At 39.2% G+C, this 22,506-nt stretch overlaps 1 protein-coding gene across 1 annotated transcript in view; it reads right to left on the reverse strand.

Annotated features, from left to right (window-relative positions):
- Positions 1-553: 553 nt before the first annotated feature.
- PLPPR5 (phospholipid phosphatase related 5) overlaps positions 554-22,506 on the reverse strand; it is a 39,250-nt gene continuing 17,297 nt past the window's right edge. The window contains exons 3-6 of the mRNA XM_026037927.1: positions 20,313-20,563; positions 11,562-11,738; positions 9,873-9,992; positions 554-2,384 (exon numbers count right to left, since the gene is read on the reverse strand). Of these exons, the coding sequence (XP_025893712.1) occupies positions 2,352-2,384; positions 9,873-9,992; positions 11,562-11,738; positions 20,313-20,563 (581 nt within the window). The 3' untranslated portion in view covers positions 554-2,351. The remainder of the gene's footprint in view (positions 2,385-9,872; positions 9,993-11,561; positions 11,739-20,312; positions 20,564-22,506) is intronic.

Genomic DNA, 22,506 nt, shown 5'->3' on the forward strand with positions numbered 1-22,506 from the left:
CTTCTCCAAATCAAGCAAGGCGCAGTCTGGGGCATGGCTGACCCACATCCTGCCCGAGAGCTTCTACCAATAAATTGTGGATTCTTCTGCAACACAGCTCCTCCCCTCCTGCTTCTCATTTGTATCCAAGCCACCTCTAGGGGAAGATGGTTAACGATGGGGATTCCTGGCTGACTGTGAATATTCATCATCAAATGCAGCTCACTTCCAAAATCATCATTTTACTAAAGGCAGACTATCAACCAATATACATTGACTTCAAATATCTAAAAAAATACAGTACACATGAATGAAAAATTATTTTATTTAAAAATACATTATACAGTAGAGTGTATCTCTTTTTGTTTTCTCACTGCTGGTTCACAGAGATAACATGATAAATTTAACCCAAATATTTGACTGGGAAGATCCTGAGAGAGAAAGAGACCAGTTACAAGCTGATTATATACAGTACACTGAAAAAGAGTCATCTCTTTTAACATAAAAGAATCTGTTGGTAATCTTATAAATCAGATATAAAAAACGCAGGTTTGCTACCATGCAAAAATGAGTGAAGATTTCATTTAAATCTGCACACAGAGAAATCATTAGTACCTTGCGCCCTACACAACTAGACTAAGGGAAGGGTAAGTGTGCCTAAGATGGTGAAACAAATTTTGTAAACATAGCTGAAATTCTAATAAAGGTGGATTTTCAATCACCTAGTAACGTTCTTGTAGCTAAGGGCTCTATTCTTTCTTCCTCAGATGTATTTCTTTATTCTCTAATCCTCAGTTTAGCACAATGACTCTGTGAGATATGCTCTATTGCACTCAAAGACGACCTGGTCTTGCTTTGCTTCACAAGCAGTATTTAGGTAGTGGTAGGCAAGTATTTTAGTGAAAGCAGAGGTTACAATAAAAAGCATGTATTCCCTGGACAACGAGGTGGGAATGCATTAAAATTCAACAAACAAAATATACCCAATTTTACAGTTATCTGTTTCAAAAAATTTCTACCAATGATTAATCCACAGGAATACAATATATTATGAAAAATTTAAGGCCTAAAAGGTTATGTTCATTTCAGCAAATCACTGGATGTTTATAGTGGTGTCGCACCCACTGTTGTTGAAGGAAAACGTTCTAGCAGATGCTACAAATATCTTCAGTATTGACAACATTCCAATCTATTTGTCACTCAATTTTGATAGGACAACTTYGCTATGAACAGACAGCAAGGCTGTCTTTGGAAGGGGAGACTCAACTGATTACTCACAGTGACAAAGGAGATATGATACCACTGCCTSATGATGAAAAAAATCAGTTCCTGCCAGCACTGTACAGACTGGCGGACTATACCTTTCACCATGAATATTTTCTTGTAATCAAGTCAGAAAGCTCCGCAGAGATATATTTCACCTCCTTGGCCCCTTTTTGCAGTTATTTTGGCTTTTGCATGAGTGCTTCAAGGTGAAAATGGAGAGTGAAAACACATATGTACCTTCCTCATATCTTAGCATCCATTCTCCCAGCATATTATCAGAGYGTAATAAATACGTGAGGAGAAGATGCTTCCTTGAATAATTTGTTTGAATGCTTCATGCTTAGCACTACTTCCTATCAGATATGCTGACCTAAGAATGGAGCCCTTAACCTTTATGGGGTATCATCAGTAAGAAAGAATATCAATGATCAAAAATCTCTATATTATTTTCATCTCTTTTAACCTAGATACATATATATCATTCAAGACATTCAAGAACTACAAAACAACAATTCAACTACAATTATGTCAGGAAAATATCCAAATAAATAAACTTTTAATTATGATACAATACTTATTACAGTAAAAATTGGCATTTTTTTCTCTTCAAAAGCAGAAGCACCAGTCTTACATATAACATACATTTTGAATGATATCTTACAYGGAATACAGTGTAATACAATGTGCAAACAGCATTTTCATACAGAACATAATTTTTTTCCCTAGTTTTTATACACTGAAACTGCTTCAAATGGAAACACCTTCATGCCGAATTAAAAATGCAAATTAAAAATCAAATTAARATCAAAATATGAAGTACTGCTGGAATTAAGTACATGAACCATTTAATACAATGAGAAGCCAAAACAAATGGTATTGTCAGATAAATGCTATTAGTGCTCTGTTCGTCCCATTCCACCAAAAAGTAAACAGTGACATTTTAATATATAAGAATTCTTCAAAATGTTGRTATCATTTAATCATGTAAAAATCAAGTCAGAAATAGGACTTTTTAAAATTTCTGATTTTTGATACACTGTAATTATCATGAGTGGGCTGTGAAAAGAGATGAAGTCCAATGGAGTGAATAAACATCAGCGTCAATATCATGTGACTTCTGCAAAGGCCGTGATGTGGTTCTACAAGTTAAAGGAAAAAATAAACCAATAAAATCACAGAAACCAGTTAGGAATCAATCATCATTGTGAAAACTGTTGCAAATTCTCCTTTAGTGCCAGCCCGTTYGCCTGGAGACTTTTGCAGTTCTCTCCACTCACTCCCAAATCAAATCTTTGCTAAATGCTGAAAGACTGTATATGAGAATACACTGAACAAAGTAATTAGGTAGATGATGCCACAGTATTTTAACTTTGTTGTTTAATAAAAATGCATTTAATGTGAATAAGCAAATCAGTTGTATCCTACTTACGATTTAATGCAAAATTCCTAGAAATGAAAACTACAGTTTCTGACAGGTTCTAATATGCTATTTCAGTGTTAATAAAACTTTAATGTTGCAGTTCTTATAAAAGATTAATTGTTCCCCACAAGCTTCATGGCACAGAATCAAGAACTGAAATGCTGCAACAAAATGGCATTCACAGCTGAGAACTCAGATTCAAAACTTCTTCCTCAGCAGCACTGCACTGTCCTCTTTATGTCCAGTGTTATTCTCCTGGTTCCTTCAGCATGAGGATTTTAACAAGTGTGAAGCTGTCTCGAGGTGTGACTAATATTACATGTGATCTCTACAGCAGGACTGCAACATGCCCATGAGCTTTGCCATTTTTTTGTGCTCTACCTTAAGCAACTGCTTCTGCAAACATCGTGCTGGTGAAGCCTCAGTTGTACAGGTACCTGCAGGAWCCCAGGGACTGGATGCTGCAAGTTAACTCTATGTCTCCTCTAGGTGCGCAGCATCTTTGAGTGACATTTTTTTTTTTAAACATGCAATGTTTAAAGGTATTCTTAATGTCAACCAACATGCTTCTTCCTCAGCACAAACTAGTATCATTTCTCTCGCTACCTCGCCTTCCCTCTGAAAGCAGGCCAAAGCTATGAGAGAAGCACAGGCAGGTGGAAGAGGAAAGGATTTAGGCAACTCATGGCAGGTAGGATAGATTCTAACCTTTTGCTTCAAGGGAAGTTATTCCGAGTTTTCCAAATTCACTTATGCTCCATGGAAAGAGCTTGCCTTGTACTTCTCCGCAGAGCGGTGCTCACCAGGCATTTTACGATGCCTTCCACCTGCTCTTGAACCAGCTCCTAGCAGCTTTCAGTGGGGGTGGAGTGTTCTATGACCCAAACCTTGGAAATCAAAACTTCACAGAGGCAATTTCTGATTACTATTTTTTGTTTGTTTGCTTAAGAAACTCAGTCTGGAGGAAAGATAAAAAAACACAGCGAATTTAGCTCTTAAATTGCCTGGATACTTGTGTACCACTCTGCAGAGAAGGCAGACAGACCTTTGGTCTCTGTTCGCCAGGAGGGAATGGAGCGGCCCTGAGTCAGTGCGAGYGAGAGCTGCCTTGTCCTCTCCCTCTCCGAACGACGCGCGTAGTTTTGCTTCTCCATTCTTTGCCCTACTTTGCCCAGGAGGAGAAACTCTCTCCTTTTTTTTAATACTATGCATTTTAGAACTAGCAATGTGCCTGCTATATTTTCTGATTRCTTTCAAAACAGAGAAACACAAAATTTTCACAAAGATCTCTGTACATTTTTCTCCAAAACAGAATGAACATATTTTAAATAAATGGCAACAAACCACAGTCAACAGTTTTTCTGAAAAAGTATTACAAAAAGTCAGTGTGCAACTTTCTGTGAAAAAAGTTTACAGTTTAACAGCATTAGCAAGTTTGAGTGATTCTAAGTTTTGATTCCACAGCAAAAGAGGCAAAATTCAATTTTGTAATTGCTATGGCTAAACAAGCCATAAACATTTCAAGACACTTAAACTGGTTGGCCATCATCTACTTTCAGTAGGGGATAGATGATACACTGAGCAACCTCAGTGAATCTGAAGCTGCAATTGTGAAATTTTCCTCACAGTTTTTATTTATATTGATTTGCTATTTATATATGTATATATTTAGTGTATTTACATTTACTTGCTAATGGCAAGAAATATTATTGTTGACTCACACAAGCTTTTTTTGCATATCAGACAAAATTCCTAATAAACCTTGTTGAGACTCTTTTCACAGAAAAGACAACTTTACAGAAAAAAGCCCCATTCTGATATAACTGCATTTCCAATTCTTTTACTATGCTCTTTTACTTTTGCTTAGATTTACTGTGACAAAGTTCAGTGTGAAACACCAACCACCACATCAGCAAACAAAGGTTCACGCAGATGCAGGAGACAAGCAGAGCATGCACAAGAGCCCAGCTCCTAAAACTCCATGGAAAATCATTTCACCTATGACAGAAGAATTAGAGTGTGCAGASGGTCTGCTCAGCTTCACCTATTTTACAGACAGGGACCTTGGGTTCTCGTGTTATTCACTCCAAGCGGCCAGGATGCCTCGCAAACAAGCATGCAAACAACCATGCTCCTGACTCACCGCTAGCAGGAAGCAACAGGCTAAAGGCTAAGCCTTGCGTGCAGGTTTCTGGGGCAAAGTTACCCCATCTGTACATTAAGATTTTATCAAATTTGTTAGAAGCTACTAAATAATGTTAAAAGATTGAAAATGCTCTTTTTTTTTTTTTGTGGTTTGCAGTTTTCATTTATTAATTTAATAGTTTGAACCATAAATTTCTGATCTTTCATTAAGAAAGCTATAAATACACAGAAGTACTCAGAAGTCTATAAAGGTATTTTCTAATGTTGAGGACATCAATTCTGCAATTGTCTGGACTCAYTCACATGGTGGAGTTTGTTAAAGAAACAGAATTACTGTAGTAATTCAGGGTTTCAGCTATGTAACATCTTGTTGGTTAGCACAGTTCATGCACTTACTAGGTGAAAAGCTCAAGTTCATGTGGGATTGCCCCTCTTACAAAGCTGCAGACCTGCACAGAACGCCACCAGCCCACGGCAGCTGCCTTTGCTTTAGCTCTACACACACACACACACACACACGCGCGCGCGCGCTGCTGCGCGCATACGTTTATTGCCTTATGTGAAGATGTTCAAAACAGTTCATTCCTGTTATCCAGGAGAAGAACCTAATGACGCGGGCTTTGAAGGAGTTTCGTTGGAAAGTTTCTTCTTGATTATTACTAATACCTTGATCCTGAAAAACCTACAACATGCATTTGAGGAGGTCACACTGGATATACTGTTCCATTTCCATTTTATGTATGATTTTATTTGAAAATTAGATACTAYGATCACTGTTAGCATTCAAATAAAAATACTTCCTGAACCATTCCCTAGAAGTAGATTTAAGCAGAAGAGCAGGACACAAGTGCAAATTCAAATGCTTGATTTTGRAATGAGATCACACAAAGACCATAAGGTCTTTTATGAGCTGCCTCTTCTGGCTGTGTTTCTCGGTTTGTGTTATAAATCTTGTAACACACTAAATTAGCAAAGAGAGAGCCACTRTGACAATAGAAATCTGAAAAGCTGCCCATAAGCTAATGCAAGTACATGCAATCTCATCAAGCCTTCATGGAGATACACACCCATGTACACACCCACACTGCCTGTGAATTAAAAAAATAAAGAAGAAACAGCACCATTTGCACATAGCCTGATGAGCTAACACATTCTTCTGCTTTGTCTTTAGCCTGTGAGCTCAGTGAGAAGCGATCACCTCTCACCAGAGAAGTCAAGGGACCAGAGAGCTGCTGTATGTACACACCAACAAAAGATTCCTCCACATTAAAAAGCTCAAGCTAAGGAAATGGTAGTAACTCTGAGAATTAAAACCACAAGTACTCTTTCTGGCACTTTTAAGAAGATATTCTGCTGTGAATAATCAAGATGGAATAAATAGCAGCAGAAGAACTTTAGAACAGAAGAGGAAAAGCTTTTCTATTCTTAAAATCTTATCAGAAATTTAAGACCTTAYCTATATTTAGCATTATCAAGGTATCATAGTTCTCTCTAATGTTTTATCTCCACTATCACTTCTGGAACATATGCATTAGGACAGGAAGTATAATGTCAAACTCAACAAGTTTTCTGAAGCAAAGATAATCCTGGTACTCATTAGAAACTCCTATCCTAGGAGAAAGGGATGTTATGTTTTGTGAGAAGAATTCCAAATCCTTATTGCCATTAAAACTTAGGAATTACTGTCCCTAAAGAAAACACAGCTGAGCTACCTTCAAAGGCAAAATCCCAGAACTATCTGTTTCTAGTTCAGCCATCTAATAGGCTCTAGGTAGAGCATTAAGCAGCTCTCTGAAGCAGAGGACAGTGACTACGTTTGGGTACACGGGCATTGCTGACAGAAGCAACACCACRAAGGAATAACAAGCCAAGAATTTGGGCACAGATTCAACTCAACAGTCAAGCAGAGCACTGCAGAGAAATCTGAGCAATTAAATAATATTGAGGGGATGCAGAAGGCCTTGATCATGGAGACAGCACTGTAATCGTAATCATCTCATCTCCTAGGAGCCAAACCACAGTGCCTATCTTAACCCTGTGTTACTTTCTGAGACTCTTAACCTCAGCATTTTTTTACTGTCTGAATTAGTTGTATGTTGATTTTCCTAAAATGTTCCATGTTTCCTCTGCATTCAATTCTTCAAAGCTAGACTACCTATAAAAAAGGCTAGCAGAGGCAACAGCTACTTTAAGACTCATATCAACTTTTGTAAGCTCCGGCTGACTTCAGGTGACTATCATGAAATAACTGAACAATTTCTCCTGAAACAGAAAACAAGAATGGTTTGTGATTGCACTGGATGAAGCTGAACTTTAAGCTCTTTCTTTTCTGTCACCCTATTTCCAACTCTTCATCCCTATTTCCAACTCTTGCAAGAGAAGAACAAAAATTTCTAGCCTCGGCTGGAAGAAGGCACTGGAATTGTCTCGTAAGAGAGGAGAAGGTCAGATAAATGGGAGAGAAAGAAGCGGATGGGTGAGTGATGAGCTTGCTTGGCTTTCWTTCTTTTCATTAATTCTGAGGACAAATGTAGTTAAGCTGGAAGCATTAAGTCTGCATTGCTGAGCCAGCTCTGGCAAGGATTCTTCAAGGAGACACTCTGCGACTACAGCTTATTAAGGTGTACAGAACCCGGGTACCTGTGCGAGACAGTGTCCTCAGCCACATGCACCACGACTAGGAGGGCCTTGCAAACAGTGCCCTGCCCCTGCCTAAGCTGCAGCTCAGCTCTGAACATTTGTAGCATACATTTTCCTGTGCAAGTGCACTCCATATGTAGCACTCCTAATTGCACAACAACTACCTAGCATGTCTCCTTTTCCAGAGAAGAACAGAGGAGGTRAAGTAAGAAAGGAGTTAAGAAGCAAAGAGTAAGTTAATCATTCCTGTGGTGAAAGTAGTTAATTGAGCCATATTTATACCCTATTTCTAAGGTTTATTCCTAGAGATTTCTATTTAACAGGATCTGGCTCTTATCCAAAAACATTAAGCATTCAAAAAACCCCACAAAAGCTCAACATCTAAAGCACTCAGGTATAATTATTTGCTAATCCCAATTCAAATTTTCTAGGAGATGGAAATGGAAGAAAGTGTTTTCCAAAACATAACTATTCCTCTCCATAATCATCCTCCCATCACATCCTGCCTGTCTGGACAGAAGAAAGGCTTTGCCACAGAGAGAAAGATGAATCCATAAGCTGAGATCATTAGCTGGCAGCTCTCTAATTAATTGGGAGATGTCTCAAAACAGCAAGGAGCTACTCTCCATCACAGTGTGAATGTGAGTTCAGAGGCAAGGAAGGTCTTTCATACAGAAGCTCTGGGCAGCTCACGAGGTGGAGGTCATCCTCCAGCAGCACATGCTACTCTTGCAGCCACTCCCCCATCACCCCATAGCTCTCCCAGCACCATCTCAGCCCTGCCTAGAACAAGTCTCAAAATGATCCCATTGTTCCTCATGCACTAGAGGGTCTCAAATCAGSTATAACCACCAAGATGAAGTCTTTATTCCCTGAAGAAATGAAAAATAGCAACAGCCAAATTGAAACTCAGATAARCAGAGAATGTAGAGAATTTACTTTTATAACCTATGATGACCGCACAAATGCCTTTTACCCTAGGAGAGCCAGGCACATAAATAAGAGGACCCTCTTATTCATAGCGTTCTAGGCCCACTGACATCTTGCTTTGTTTTGACATTTTACAGAGTTCATTGAATGGATTAAAGATGTACATTCACCATCTAGCAATTTGTTCAAGAAAATGAGACTGTGACCTCCTCAATGAAAAACATTATAAGTAGCTTAGACACATTTGGTTCAAAAAGGCTTGTTAAATCATTTCGAAAAGAATTCAGCTTTCCCTTCCAAAAGAATTCCACCAATTTTGAGATGAACACACATTGAGAAGTGGCTAAACACATTTTTTCTTATGTTTAACAAAAGTAGCAGTAATTTAGATTAAAAAGAATGATCTAAAAACACAGTTTTGGTGCCCTGCATAATGTAGAGTTTAGTATCTTCAAACATAGGCATAGGAATTTTAACAAGCAATTACAGATAAACTCATCAGAAAAAAAAAAAAAAAAAAACAGAATTTTAACATTTGCATTATTTGCATTAACAGCTCAAACTTTCTTCCAGGCGAAAATGTCTAAAATATCATTGTTATTTGGTTACGCTATTTATTTCAGTTTCAGAGCTTGTTTGCTCAGAGAATCGTTCCGACACAACCTTACCTAACATTGACATAGAACATCATCACCTTTGCAAAATCAGAACTTTTTATCATGGGAAACTATAATGAAACGTAAAACATCATAAAACGTCTCGACGTATCCAGGAGATGATTGCGAGTATTTTCTAATCCAAAAGCCCRTTTGCTTTGGCAACACATCCCTAGCTTTCGTGCAGTTATGTAAGGCATTTTTTATTAATTATCAATTTATTGAATCATTTGGCCTGATGATGCAGGCCACACTACAGCAACATTGCTTGTCCCTTTTTGTGAGGGGAATCACTCAACACTCAGGCTGTAAAGGTGCCTGGCGATTAAAGGCCCACACAGTTGATCCATAGGTAGTTGCAGTCCATCCCACACACTGGTCTCAGGTCACCCAAAAGCAGGGTAAATGACACAAACAGGGTAAATAGCACAACTCACATGCGATTCTGGGCTTAGCGTTAAATTTCATCCTTCTAAGATCAATGTATTCTAAGCCAATATGTTAATCACACTCACTGGAGGAACACACAAACAGGGCCTCAGATCCACCCAGCCCAGTTCCACAGACTCAGCAGTGGTTGTTGTAAGAAGCAGACACAGCAGGATACCAGACTGCYCTCAAGAGCTTGTTTTGGAAGTGATATAAGTGACATGAAGAGTCTCCCATCAGGAGTCTCTCTGAATTAATTCTTCCCTTCTTCACTACTCTGTTTCATTTACATCTTATGACCTTGGAACTCTTGACAAAGTAGTTTAAAATCACTTTTCCAGGAACGCTACATTTTATTTCAGTTAAAAAAAAAAAAAAAAAAAAAAAAAAAAAAAGTTAGACATTACCTTTTCTAAAGGGCTTTCTACTCTGGGGATGCTGATCATTGGCATCTGGGCCAGATTATCCATATGAGAATGTTCATGCTCTGGTTGACGTCCTCTGAAGTTATTTACCACACAAACAACCTAAAAGGGATAAAGAGAATAACTAAGGAACAACTCCGTTCTTTCAATTTTTATCCTGACATCCAGAACTAGGCAGAATTGATATGAGCTTTGGTCATAGTTTACAACATAAATGCAGACAAATAAAGTTAATGCTATACAGAAAAAAAAGCCTTAACTAAAATTTCAAGACAGAAGAACTGCAAGCAATTTATTGTTACATGCATCATTCTGGTACAAAAAAAAATCCTCTCATCTAACACAGTTTTGGAACTGAAGTAATATAATATCAATTATCAACAATGTAATACATAAAGACCATATGTCCCCAGCATGTTCAGAAAAATATGACAATAACAATCTAAATGCTACATCTAAAGCTGAAGTCTAGTGCAAGCTTTCCTAAACAGATAATTATCACCAGTATGATTTGAGATTTCTTCCTTACCTGTTTAAGTGGAAATATTTCTGCAATCAATATGCGAGTTTAATGATGCTATTCACGCGATAGACAAGTTTTCCCATGAACAGTTGATCAATGCCAGTTTGTTAGTGTTCTGCTGATTCAGATGTTCAGCTGAGCAGCAAAGTTTGTCAATTGTATTTTATTCAAAACATAACTAAATTTGATGCTGTRCTACCTGAACATTATGCAGCGTACAGTATAAAATATAAAAAAAATATGGAAACAAACATCTGTTCTATTCCCTTTTATAACTCAAGGGGCACAAACAGAATGGCAAAACTTTTAATAATGACTGGTAATGTTTGGAAGTGCCAACAGGTATATTTTACAGAGATCTAAAGCTGCCCACACATTTACCAGAAGGGTGAAAACATCCATCTCTGACAAACTTGTGAGAGTTCTCAGCCAAATTCAATGAGATCCAAGAATCAAGCTCAAAAATTTTTCATGAGGAAAAGAATTTAAAAGTATATTTAGTACTCATACTAGGTGCCAGGCAGACAAACTTGCAGGCAGTAACAGCTGTGAATTTTCTGCTATGTTCTTGTACTGAAGTTAATCAGCAAAGGTGATTAACAGCTAAGTGGTAGCTTGCTGACACAGACACTCATCAATGTTGGCTGACTAAAGAGCTGGTATCAGTTCCAGAAGAGAAAAGGCAAAATAAGGATCTTTAAGGATCTTTTACTACAGAATAAAAAGAAAAAAAATCAATTTAAGTCTAAAGGAACATTTAAAATAAATTCAAGAGGGCTATTTAAAAAGAAATGTTACTTATTCTCTGATCAGTGTGAGCATTATAATAACAAATTTAATACTTCATAAACAAGACCTAGATTAGATGCTATTCCAAGTAATATACACTTGCTAAAAGTAGTTAAAATTACTGAAACTCTACAGTCAGGATTATAAAATTTTAAAAGTTTATCAGCCATTTCTTCATCTGACACTTCTGAGTCTATGAAAATACAGCTAGGAAAAGGAAAGCGGTATTTTAATGAAAGAATAGAAAACCTCTTCTCCATCTAACTGTCTGAAAAGACTAGTCTACCAACACTTGTTACAAGATACAAACTTACATAGTGTTTTTTTTTCCAAACAGATGTGAAACAATTTACACTTACCAAAAACACAGCTATAGATATTCCGATTAGAAAACCTGCTATCACATCTGACCAGTGATTTCGATATTCTGCTACTCTGTTGATTCCGGTAAGGAAAGCCAAGCACATTAAGCCCAAACACAGAACAGGTTTTGCAAGCCTTGTTCCTCTGGCTTTTACAGTGCTGGTGATATACATCTGAAAATCAGAAAAGAAGAAAGTATAACACCTTGATTGATATTATCCTCCACTAATTGCTGAATAAAATCTCTGCAATTTTGTTTTTTAAAGAGATTATAAGAGATTATGGCTTTTTTTTTTTTTTTTTTTTTTTTTGGTGGCAGGGAGCAGTGTGTGTGTGTGTGTGTGTGTGAGGAAATAAGAAAGCTGACCTCTAGATAAGGTCCTCACAGCCTTTACCTATAGATATTGAAATTCTACATATGTAAACTTTACGGCAATTTCTAGTCTTACATAAACTTAACCCCTCCCTCCAAAGAACAGGCAAATTAGACAACCTTGTTGTATTACTCTCAATGTATGCAATTAYTTATACAGAGACTAAGAAGACGTTTTTCGGCTGCTTAGTGTTGACAATAATGGAAAAAGATCTTGATCTCAAAGGAGATAGATCAAAAGCTTGTTTTCATCAACAAATGCCTGTCTTCAAGAAACAAGGTGACTGTAAGCAGAGATTTGTCAAAAAGCAGTGAAAAACTAATGAAATGGCAATTAATAAAATGAAATAGCTTCAGCTAGTGCTGGACCAATACATTACTACTTCCCAGATGCTGATGACATTTCATACCCACTCTCCACAGCACAGAACAATCTAAATGCACAAACTTTTATGCTTTTATCTCTGTCCAGCTTGCAATCAAACTTTCCACGTTAAAAAGTACTGAATTAAAAGCACTGTATTAAAAGCACAATGCTGCCTAAAGGATAGGTGCACTAGTAATTACAGGGCCAATGCCAGCACCTTTCAAGCTCTGATGGGTTAACTGGGGAAATGAATTAAAAAGCTGCAGACTTTGAATTTCCACTCTCTAGTGAAGTTTTAAATTAGGACTCCTTTAAAATTTCCCACTTCAATACTATACTTCAATTAAGTTTCTTTTTTTTTTTTTTAAGAAAAAAAAAGTATTTTCTTCCTGCACAAGATGTTGATTCTGCAACTAAACCACTGAAATCCCTAAACCCTTCAGATAAAGCTGAAGTTTTGATACCAAATAATTCAAGCACCGATTAAACAGTTTCACTGGAAACTAATAGGGTACAGTGCAATTCCCGGTGGCAGCACTTGGAATTGCAAAGGGAAACAGATGGATCTGTGCACTGAAGAACTGGTACCTTCTCCTGCGACTAACAGGCAGGTTAAAATTACAGTAAGTCACGTCAAGGAAGTAACAGTCAAAGCTTGCCAGAATGACACCTGTCTGTTCAAAACAGACAGAAAGTTCCATGGCAAAGAAGTAGTTGCAACAAAACCAAGGGACTTAAAAATATATGTATAAAATCACATCTTAAGTATACCTTATATGATCAAGAGCCAAATAATAGCATATTTTCAACAAAAAGAGGAAGAATAAACTATTGGGAAAAGAAGTCCAGGCCATATCTCCAACCCACATTTCTCCTCTCTCCTTCCCAGAACATCTAAGGAACAATTACTTCCCTTTCCCTTACAGCCTGTTACGTAGCTGCTTGTATTTTTGTGAGAACTTTCTTCATTGAGCTGCTTTCATCATGTGGTATGCTGAGAAGGCAGCCACAACTTTCATTTCCAACTTTGGGACTTGATTCTGCAGTACTTTAGCTGAATATCAACATTTTTTAATACAAACATAAAGTGAAAAGTGCTTTGCAGAAAAAATCTCGGAAACTCTTTATCCAATCAAGCACATCCTTCAAATCCTTACTCACGAAAAAGCCTGGATCCGGAACGAACCGCAGAACCCTGCCATGTCTCACAAGGGTAATGAGACCTCCAGCTCCTGAGTCTCTCCCTGTAACTGCAGGCAGGTTTGTAACACTCAGGCTAACACTCAGAATACCTCATTAACAGGCATAGACACCCCTATGCCAGCATGGACGCCTCTTACTTTTTCTTTAAAGAACAGTTGCAATTGATGTTAAGGACAGTACTCAATTAAAGCATCATGAGAAACAAGGCAAACTTCCTGAAACAGGGTATTGATATGTCTACACATTTGTAGGGCAAGCCAGGATTTACAGTGACCCACTTTTAACCTTGACCTCTTGCAGTTTTAGTATAGGGCATGCACACAAAGTCAATTTAGTCAAAGATCAAATCTGCACTAGCAATAAAATAGAATTAAGTTGTTTTAATTTTGATCCTGAAGCAAAATGCTACAAGGCAGCATATTCAGTAAATTGCAAAGAATAAACATCTTGAAAGATACCAGGATTTTTCATCACTTTTCATAAATATTAAATGCAGTATCAACAAAGGAAAAAAGCATAGTAGTTCAAAACGTTAGTGAGAATGAATTACTATGAAAATTGGTACATGGTTATAGATGTTTATAGAGTAAGTCTATCCCAGCTTACTTCCAAGAACAAAAATGACAGGGAAACCTAATTAAGAAAATCTTGTTTTATTTTAACTAACAAGACCAACAACTTTAACACACTAGATGTAAGGTCAAGGACTGACACAGTAATTTGAATTAATTTTGCAGACTATATATTCTCCTGCACCATCATATCCATGGTGAAACTTCTTTTGAAGATCTCTTGCTACTGCTCTTCCTTTTGATGAAATTTTATTTGCACATGAAATTTCTGTGGCTAACCTATTATTTTTTTACAAAATTTTATTTTAACTTTAATGCATAGGCATCAAATAATAAAAGTTTTAATCAACTTTCTGTCCTGGAGAGTATTTTGCCCTGAGTACTTTCTTTGGGCAATACTTCAGAAATGTTTCTTGGTAATTATATTCACCCATTCTCTCTTATGAACTGCAGTGGTGAGAAATTCAAAGTCATAGTAAACCTACTCCTTGTAAATTTTTACAGCCTTTCTGTGATCAAATTATGCCTAATAATATGTGTTAAAAAAAAAAAAAAAAAGGAAGCCTGAATCTACATTTCTGCATTTTAAGAATTATGTAATGATACAACAATTCAATGATACTACCATGAGCTGTTTGAGTCACTGCCATCACCATCATCTTCATCACAGGTTTCTGACAAGACTGTCTCACATCATAATATAAAGAATAATCATAATGTCGTCCCTAAGATTATAATTGGAAAGCTTTCGGAAAAAGAAGAAAAGCCATGTTGCAAGTCTGACTCATGTGAAATATGTCCCAAGTCTAGTACAAACAAAATGACTCCAAAACATGTAAGAGAAAAAAAGACTGTGAAGTATAGGACAAAATGACCTCCCAGACTTCCCAGACTATGCTGGAAGCTCCTCCTCGCCTTCTCCTTCCAGCTGTCTTCAGAGACACCCATACAAACACATACATACCCATAGGTGCCCACTCGAGCAAACACGTAGTGCGTCCCTGAGCACCAAGTTGGTTAGAGTGCAGTTAGCTGCAGGCTGGACACACCAAGCAGGAGTCAGGTTACTTTTCCTAGCTGATTTCTTCAGCCTCAGGGCAAGGGATGCAAGAGGGAAGAGGCCCTTTATCTGCCCGTTTCAGTCCTTCCCAAGCAGACGGTCAGGAAGGGCTGACACAGGCACAGTGTAAGTTCTTTTGTGGGGTGAAAATATAGCATCAAGGAGCAATAAGTGAACAGGGGAGGGAACCAGTGCACAGGCACCCATCCCTGGCAGTGTTCCAAGTGTAAATTATCTCAAATTTTCTTTTGTTACTATAAAAGTAAAGGCAGCTATGTATGTTCCACTTGAGGGATGTGCAACATTCCTGCAGTCGATACCTATGTTCCTGTTTACTTCAAATCCTGTTTTKTTTTTTTTTTTTTTTTTGTGGTAGAACGTAGAAGTTCTTCAACTCACTTGGTTAATACTTTGGGGATTAAATTATTATTAGCACTAGCCCACAGCCATGTTCTTCAATCTTCTGGGTCTCACTACAAACAAGGCCACTCACTGGAATCATTTCAGCTCCTGTGAAGCTTCCCTCACTTTTCTTCATAAGATTTGCAGTAATTATTGATGATCCTAGGCAAAAATTGCTTTCAGAAGCAGGGGCCTGGGTTGGTCGAAGAAAAAGAAAACTCTAGAAATGTCAGACCTTTCTAGCCCAACTTGTAGTAAGTGTCCTGCTGTGAGCTCCTGGCAGTTGCAACTTTAAACAGCTGGATGGTTCCTCCAATGTGCCTAGACCACTAATACATCAAAATGTTAATTAAAGCTGATTCATACTACAGAGGTCTCTCTGTTTTCAGCAATTAAGCTGTAATGAAAAACTGACAAGAAATCTCCAGAGGTCTTCAGATAAATCCCTGGATCAAATTATTTCAATTTGTTAAGTCTACTCTCCAGCCTGAAAGTAACTAATACACCTAACATATGAAGTAAGAACATGATACATGCTGTAAGATCAGCAAACGAGACTTTTACTTGCTGTGCAGATGCTGAAAAGAAATCCTACTTAGCTAACACTGTCCCTAAAAGCAGCAAGAAGAATTCTTTTCTTGTTCAATTTATTAGCAAAAAGAGGACAACAACAAAGCTGACTCAGTAAGATGATTCTGCTGCCACTGCTTCTCCTGAACAGGCTCTGTGATCTGTCAAACACAGGTCAACTCTGCCTCCACTGTKCTTAAGCCAGCTGGCCCTTAGGCAGAATCCAAACAAGCACTTTGGGAAAGTGGAGATCTTCAGAGATGAGATAAGACCTACCCCTAAAGACCAGACCAAAGCGTGACACAGAGCAGAGGGTCATCACCATGTGGCTGGCACTGCAACAGACCCCCTTGCTGTCTCTTCCCAGTGACCAATAAAGACACCAAGCAGTCAGGATGACATAAGAGAATGCCCTAGGAACGAACCTGACAGACCAGAGGATCAAAGGCTGAACACAAACTCTGCTAAGGGCTGTCAGCTTTATCCCCTAGTCCTGCCTCAGGTCACATTCGTGGCTAAGAGTCCACAGGAAAAGGCAACAAAAGCAGCTTGCAGATCCAAGTACTAAGGTCTATCATTAAGATACAGATTTGTTCCTCTGCCATTACAAATTCAAAGCAAATTTGAAAGGTATCCTTGCTACACCATATTCAAATATGATCCTACCCTAAGGTAAAGTGTCCATCGCTTTTGTCCAATGCAATAAGAATAAAGCAAAGTAAAATTTTATAAAGAGATTTAAAATTTGTCTTTAACCTACATCTAGCAACGATCAATCCCCTAGGCTTGAAGTACCAAAGGACAACTGCTAACCACAAGGCTGCCATTTAAACCCAGGGGAACAGACTCTGTAAATCTTCATCACTTTAAAAATCCTATGGAAAAAAAGACTCATGACTTCTCACTCCTGTGTTGTAGTTGTGGGAGAGAGAGTCCGTGTATAACTGATGTCTTCAAAATACACCTCTAAATGTTCAGGTGTCAACTTAGGCATATCAAAATGCTGCTGATACAATTGTATTTTATTTAATACATTTAGAGGGATTTTTCCTTAAATAGCTCTCTACATTAACAGATGATGCTCCAGATGAGCAAGGCTTGAATAAATTGCAAGACTGCTACTAAACAAATGAGAATACAGTCAGCTCATTATCCCAACACTAGCAAAGAAAGATGTAAGAGCTGAGCAGAATGCTGACAGGAAATCCAGGCAGCAGCAGAGATATGGGGATAGCCTCACAGCAGTTAATTTTGAAGATTCTGGTACACTAGAGATTAAAAAAAAAAAAAGTCATCAGAGTATGAGTAATCCTTACAACAGTCCAGGTATAGAGCAGGGTAGAGTGAACATCAAAACACAGGGCTGTCAATCAGCATTTCAGTTGCTAAGTTTTCTTGATAGATATTGAGAGGAAGCAGTGGAGGCAAATAACTTCTGAAAGGTCCAAATATTAGCAATACAATTGTTAGAAAAAGACTGTGCTTTCAGCAGGAGGGGAATTCAGAGTTACCATAGCAGCCACCCACTCACAAGAGAAGGGTAGGAAAAAAAATGCAGGAAAACTGAAGAACTTAGACAAAAAAAAAGCAGCTATTGTTAGCAAGGCAACGTGCACCAGCACCAGGGCCTGGTGCCCAGCTGCACTGAGCAGTGTGAGCTGGGAAGCTGTTAGAGAAAGGGGGGCTTCTGCTTTTAGAGGGGCACGGGGGACACACACGGGGCTGACTGTGTTCACCTCACCCTGCAGAGCAAGAGTTCTGAATGAACTTGTCGTCTGGCTACMTCTTAAAGCTGAGTGGGTTTGAAGCATGACCGGCTGAAATGTCCAGGACAGATCCTGCCCTAATCCCTCCCTCTCCCCCAAATATTTCTGTTTAACAAAAAGAAAGCACATTTTGTGTCAGAGATGATATGCTCATGAACTCAGCCACTGAAGGCCACAGTTCAAATACAATATGCTCGTATTAGCTGAGCAATATCTGGAGTTCACTATGTCCATGCTCTCAATAACTTTGGTATCATGGCTCACACAAGACTAGGCTACTGTTTAAATCATCTACTCCAGCAAATAACCGTGAGAAAATAGTTATTTGGGGTCAACTTTCCTCATAAACACCATGACAGTGTAAGGATGTGACCCCAAATATTGGCACACAGCATTTTCTTCCCTGATGGGTAGTAAATGGTATTTTTAGCTTCAACAACCCAACCGGATTTTTAGAAAGGACTCTACCAATTGTGCCAAGAATGTAAATTTGCAGGCTAGAATCTAAACTGATACATGAGAGCAATTCATTTTTATATCACACAGCCTCTACAAAAAGTTCAGAATCTTGTCAGCAGCCTATAGTGCTTTAGGTGATCCCGTTCTCACGCAATGCTGCAGTAAAAGACCACAAAGTCATGAAACAGACTGCACTGGTTTTCATCTTTGACGTTACTAACTGTATAGTCAGCACAGAATGATTTGCTTCCAGCACTCTTAACCATGACAGAAGTCACTAACAGCCACTAATATCCCTTATTATAACATTTCATAGCATCTACTTTTTTGTTTTAAAGTGTGTTGGTACAATCTCTCATTCTGCTCTGCAGTGCCTGMACAGTTCATTTCCTTTAGTTACTGTGACTCATGCTAAGAGTGAAAATCCAACTTTACAGATGGATGAGAAAAATAGGAGCAACTAAAATGAAGAAAGCTGAATATTGTCTAAAATAGTTTGGGCCAAATTTAGAGGCATGTTTCAGTGAAGCAAAGCCTTAGATATTTCCCCAAATAAAGACAGTACTATCAAGAATCTTACACTTGTCTAAAGTTAGTATAGAATCTTATTGCTCATCTCTTATTTGCAGATGACATTTTTCTGTACTAATTGATGATCCACAAGTCTTAAATAGACATTGCTCAAAGGAACTTTTGGCACATGTTAGTCAGAGCTGTCGATTTTAAGCAACTGACACTAAAATCTTATCTAGAGGCATGGAGCTGGCACACTGGAAGTGACACATTGGTGGACAGCCTTGGGATCTTTGCCATATTGAAAAAGAATAACTAAAATCCAGCTTATTAAATACATACAATCAAAGCAACACACAGACAAGCACACATAAATATGTACAAACACGTGTCAGATATATGTCATATATAGATACATGCATTTACATACATATGAATGTGTACCTATTCGAAGGCTGCTACTCAAACGCTGAGGCGAGCTAAGGGATGGCCACAGAAGAACACATTTGCCTTGTTTCTCGCAGATGCTACACAGGAACCCTGGCCCTAAGCAGTGGTCTCTAATGAAGCAGGATTACAAACCCAAGTTATGTAGGGGATCCCTATAGGAGTGACCCTGGGAATAACGTGGCTAAGAGCAAAACACGTTCCTGCATAAGAGTGGAATGATATGCGCTCCAAACTAAGGCAGGGTGTTATACACCAGGGGCGTGACTGCTCCCCTGCCACCTGCCTCCCTGCACTTCCCAACAGCCTTGGGACCACACCTGAAGCAGCCATGGAAAAGAGTCATGACCCCAGCCCTTCTCACTGCCTCTAGTATCAGAGGAAATGGAGAAAGGTTTGGGCTGTCATGTTGCTCACTTTCTTGCAGAAAAGCTGCAAGACCAAGCTGACTTTGCATGTGGACTGATACCCTATAGATAGCAGCTCTGGTACCTATTGATATGCACAGATGCTCAGGAAACATGCGGAGGTCAAACAGATACATAACACTCTATGTTCTGCTTCATCCACCAAACAACACAGCCATTTCTACTAACTGTGCTAACTGTGCACTGTGCTAATGCACTGAAAGGAACTGCCTGCCATCAAGGAGGATCCATGTCCTTTCTCCCTACCACCCAGCACAGACTCCCCTTGCATAATCTGAAAATGMGAAAAAGTAAACCAAAAACATGGGGTACTAAATCTGTAAGCCTTTTTGGAAAAGTTACATTCTCTCAACATTGCCCTAAAAGCCTCCTTGGCTTTCGAGATTCAGAAGACCACTACATTTGTAATTGGCAGAATATAATGCAATGAATCAAATTCTCAAAGGCCTCACAATAACCCATCAAAGATTTACATAGATATAAGCATTTAACAGTTGTCTTATCTTCTCCCCAGGCCTTCTTCCCCCCAAATTCTGAGCAATTTGAACTCAAAAATAGAGTGATGGTAAATAGTACAGTATACTTACAGCCAGATACATAGCTGCATATACGCTTAGTGCTGCTTCTTTGGATGGGAATGTCTTTCTGGCTTTCAGGATAAGATCCGGATTTCCGGTGCAGGCATGGACACTACTGATGAACTGTGTGTACTGTTTACATCCAAGTGCTGTATAGTTGGGTTTACAAAGTGCAAGAAAATGCGGTGCAAGATTCCCTGTCACTACTTGTCCAGCATTTACAAAGATGTCTGTAGCAAACAGTCCAAACGCATAAATTCCTAGAAAAGGAAACAAAGTTTTAAACTTCCTGACAACTTCATTCTATGATAATGTATTATAGTATTTATCATAGTAACAAAACAGCTCCGTCCATTTAAGAACTTAAACATTAGGGCAACATAAGGATTCTAGCTCATGTAGGAGATGGGGAGACGGTACATTCCTAGGCAATTCCAGCACCAACACTGCCACATGTCCAGGGCTGATGTTCCTCCACCTTTAGGAGAAGYGTTCTCACTTCTGCCGAAGACCATGCACTTTCCAAGGGCTCCCAGCCATGCATCTCCCCAAGGCGAAGGRCAACTGCCCAAACCGGCACCAAACCTGTGTCCATTTTCACCAGACAAATGCAGAGGCAGATTCTTCACCTCACAAATCTGCTTAAGAACCAGAGAAGTCAGGCCTTCACAGATGGCTTGGAAAGCTACTACGCATAGTGGACAAATGTCTTCTTTTTCCTCTCAGCTGTAAGAAGCTGAAGTACTGAATAATTTAATATAGCCATGCACGATTTGTGCTCATCTGCCAACCATAAAGGACATGTCTATGCTTGGCATATTTACCCTGACATAAACACAGTGAAGTAAAGATCTATATATTTAAAGACTGCTTACACTAAGGCATATTTTTGTTTTAAACAGACATATCAGCAAAGCATTAGGTATGTGTACTCATTCATTACAAAGGAAACACATATATCTGTTCACTAACAGGAAAACAGTCATTCTATTATTCTGAGGTATCTTTCTATCCTTTGGGGAGTGGAAAGCCAGCACGGAAAGGAAATGCAAACACAGCCCTTGACTGTGAGGCTAAGCCAGCAGAGGTGTGTTCAAATTCCAGCTGGGCTGCAAATGCCATGTATTTCCACAGGCAAATCCCTTTACTCTTCCCATACTTCCATTCACTGTGAATATAGTGTGGGTTCTGACAGCTCCCAACCTCATGGGGCACCATGAGGATGATGATAATTCAGGGATGCACTCCACTGCAGAAAGCACTGCCACAGACCCACAGGTGTTTCTAAAGGTAATTTTTTTCCCCTCGAGGAAGCTGGATGACCCAGAGAAATTTCCGGGATTCTAGCTGGTCAGCAAAGTCACCCTAATGTTAATTYGTCTTGATCTGCTAGACACTATTGAGCAACGGACTGTGCCAAGYCAAGTCCCTGCACACGAGGGCACCCCCCAGCAAGCCCTGGGGCTGTGCACTGCCCTGCAACGCGTGGCCACMTCAGCCTCTGTGAGCATAATGCGCAGCGATGCCTCACCTGGGGCACTGCTGTGGAGGCTGCTGTTCCCTCCTTCCCAGTTGTTTTTGCTTCTCTGAGCAAGGAGGGTTCATGAAGTGGGAAGTAAATGCAGGGACTGCTTGCAAACGGGGCTCACTGGAGCGGGAGGAGCCGCTCAGCATGGCTGCCCATCTCCAKGAGGTCCCTGCAAGACATGTCCTCACTCTAGTGACTTCCAGCACTCCCATGTAATGGCGACCATAAGTTCATGATCCAGCTGCAATCGCACGGCGAGTGCAACTGTTGCACAAATACTGAGGCTGCAAACAGAGGCACAGCTGTATGTCCCCTCCCTCTCCCCTGCTCAGGCGCACTCAAGAACATTACCTGCCTCAAGGCTTCGTTCCTCCAGCTGTTTCTCTCTTAGATGCCGCCATGAGCAAGAAACAAACTGCAGACAAATTGAACCCTGCTATGGCATCCCTACAAGCAGCATCTGAAGAATAACTCAATAGACTTTGGGGGTACTTCTCCTCCAAAATATATTTATTTATAGCAATCTACCTCTGAAGAAGACATCTGAGATCTACTAAAGTCAATTGAGAATTCACAGCTGACCTTGGTGCAGCAAAGATACAGCTTCCTACCACAGACCGTAACAGAAGTTCTAGGTTACCAAAGTGCTTAAGTGTGACATGGCTTCCAACATGC

This window comes from Nothoprocta perdicaria, unplaced genomic scaffold (assembly GCF_003342845.1).
Source record: "Nothoprocta perdicaria isolate Ctin4 unplaced genomic scaffold, notPer1 scaffold_20, whole genome shotgun sequence".
NCBI classification, from domain to species: domain Eukaryota; kingdom Metazoa; phylum Chordata; class Aves; order Tinamiformes; family Tinamidae; genus Nothoprocta; species Nothoprocta perdicaria.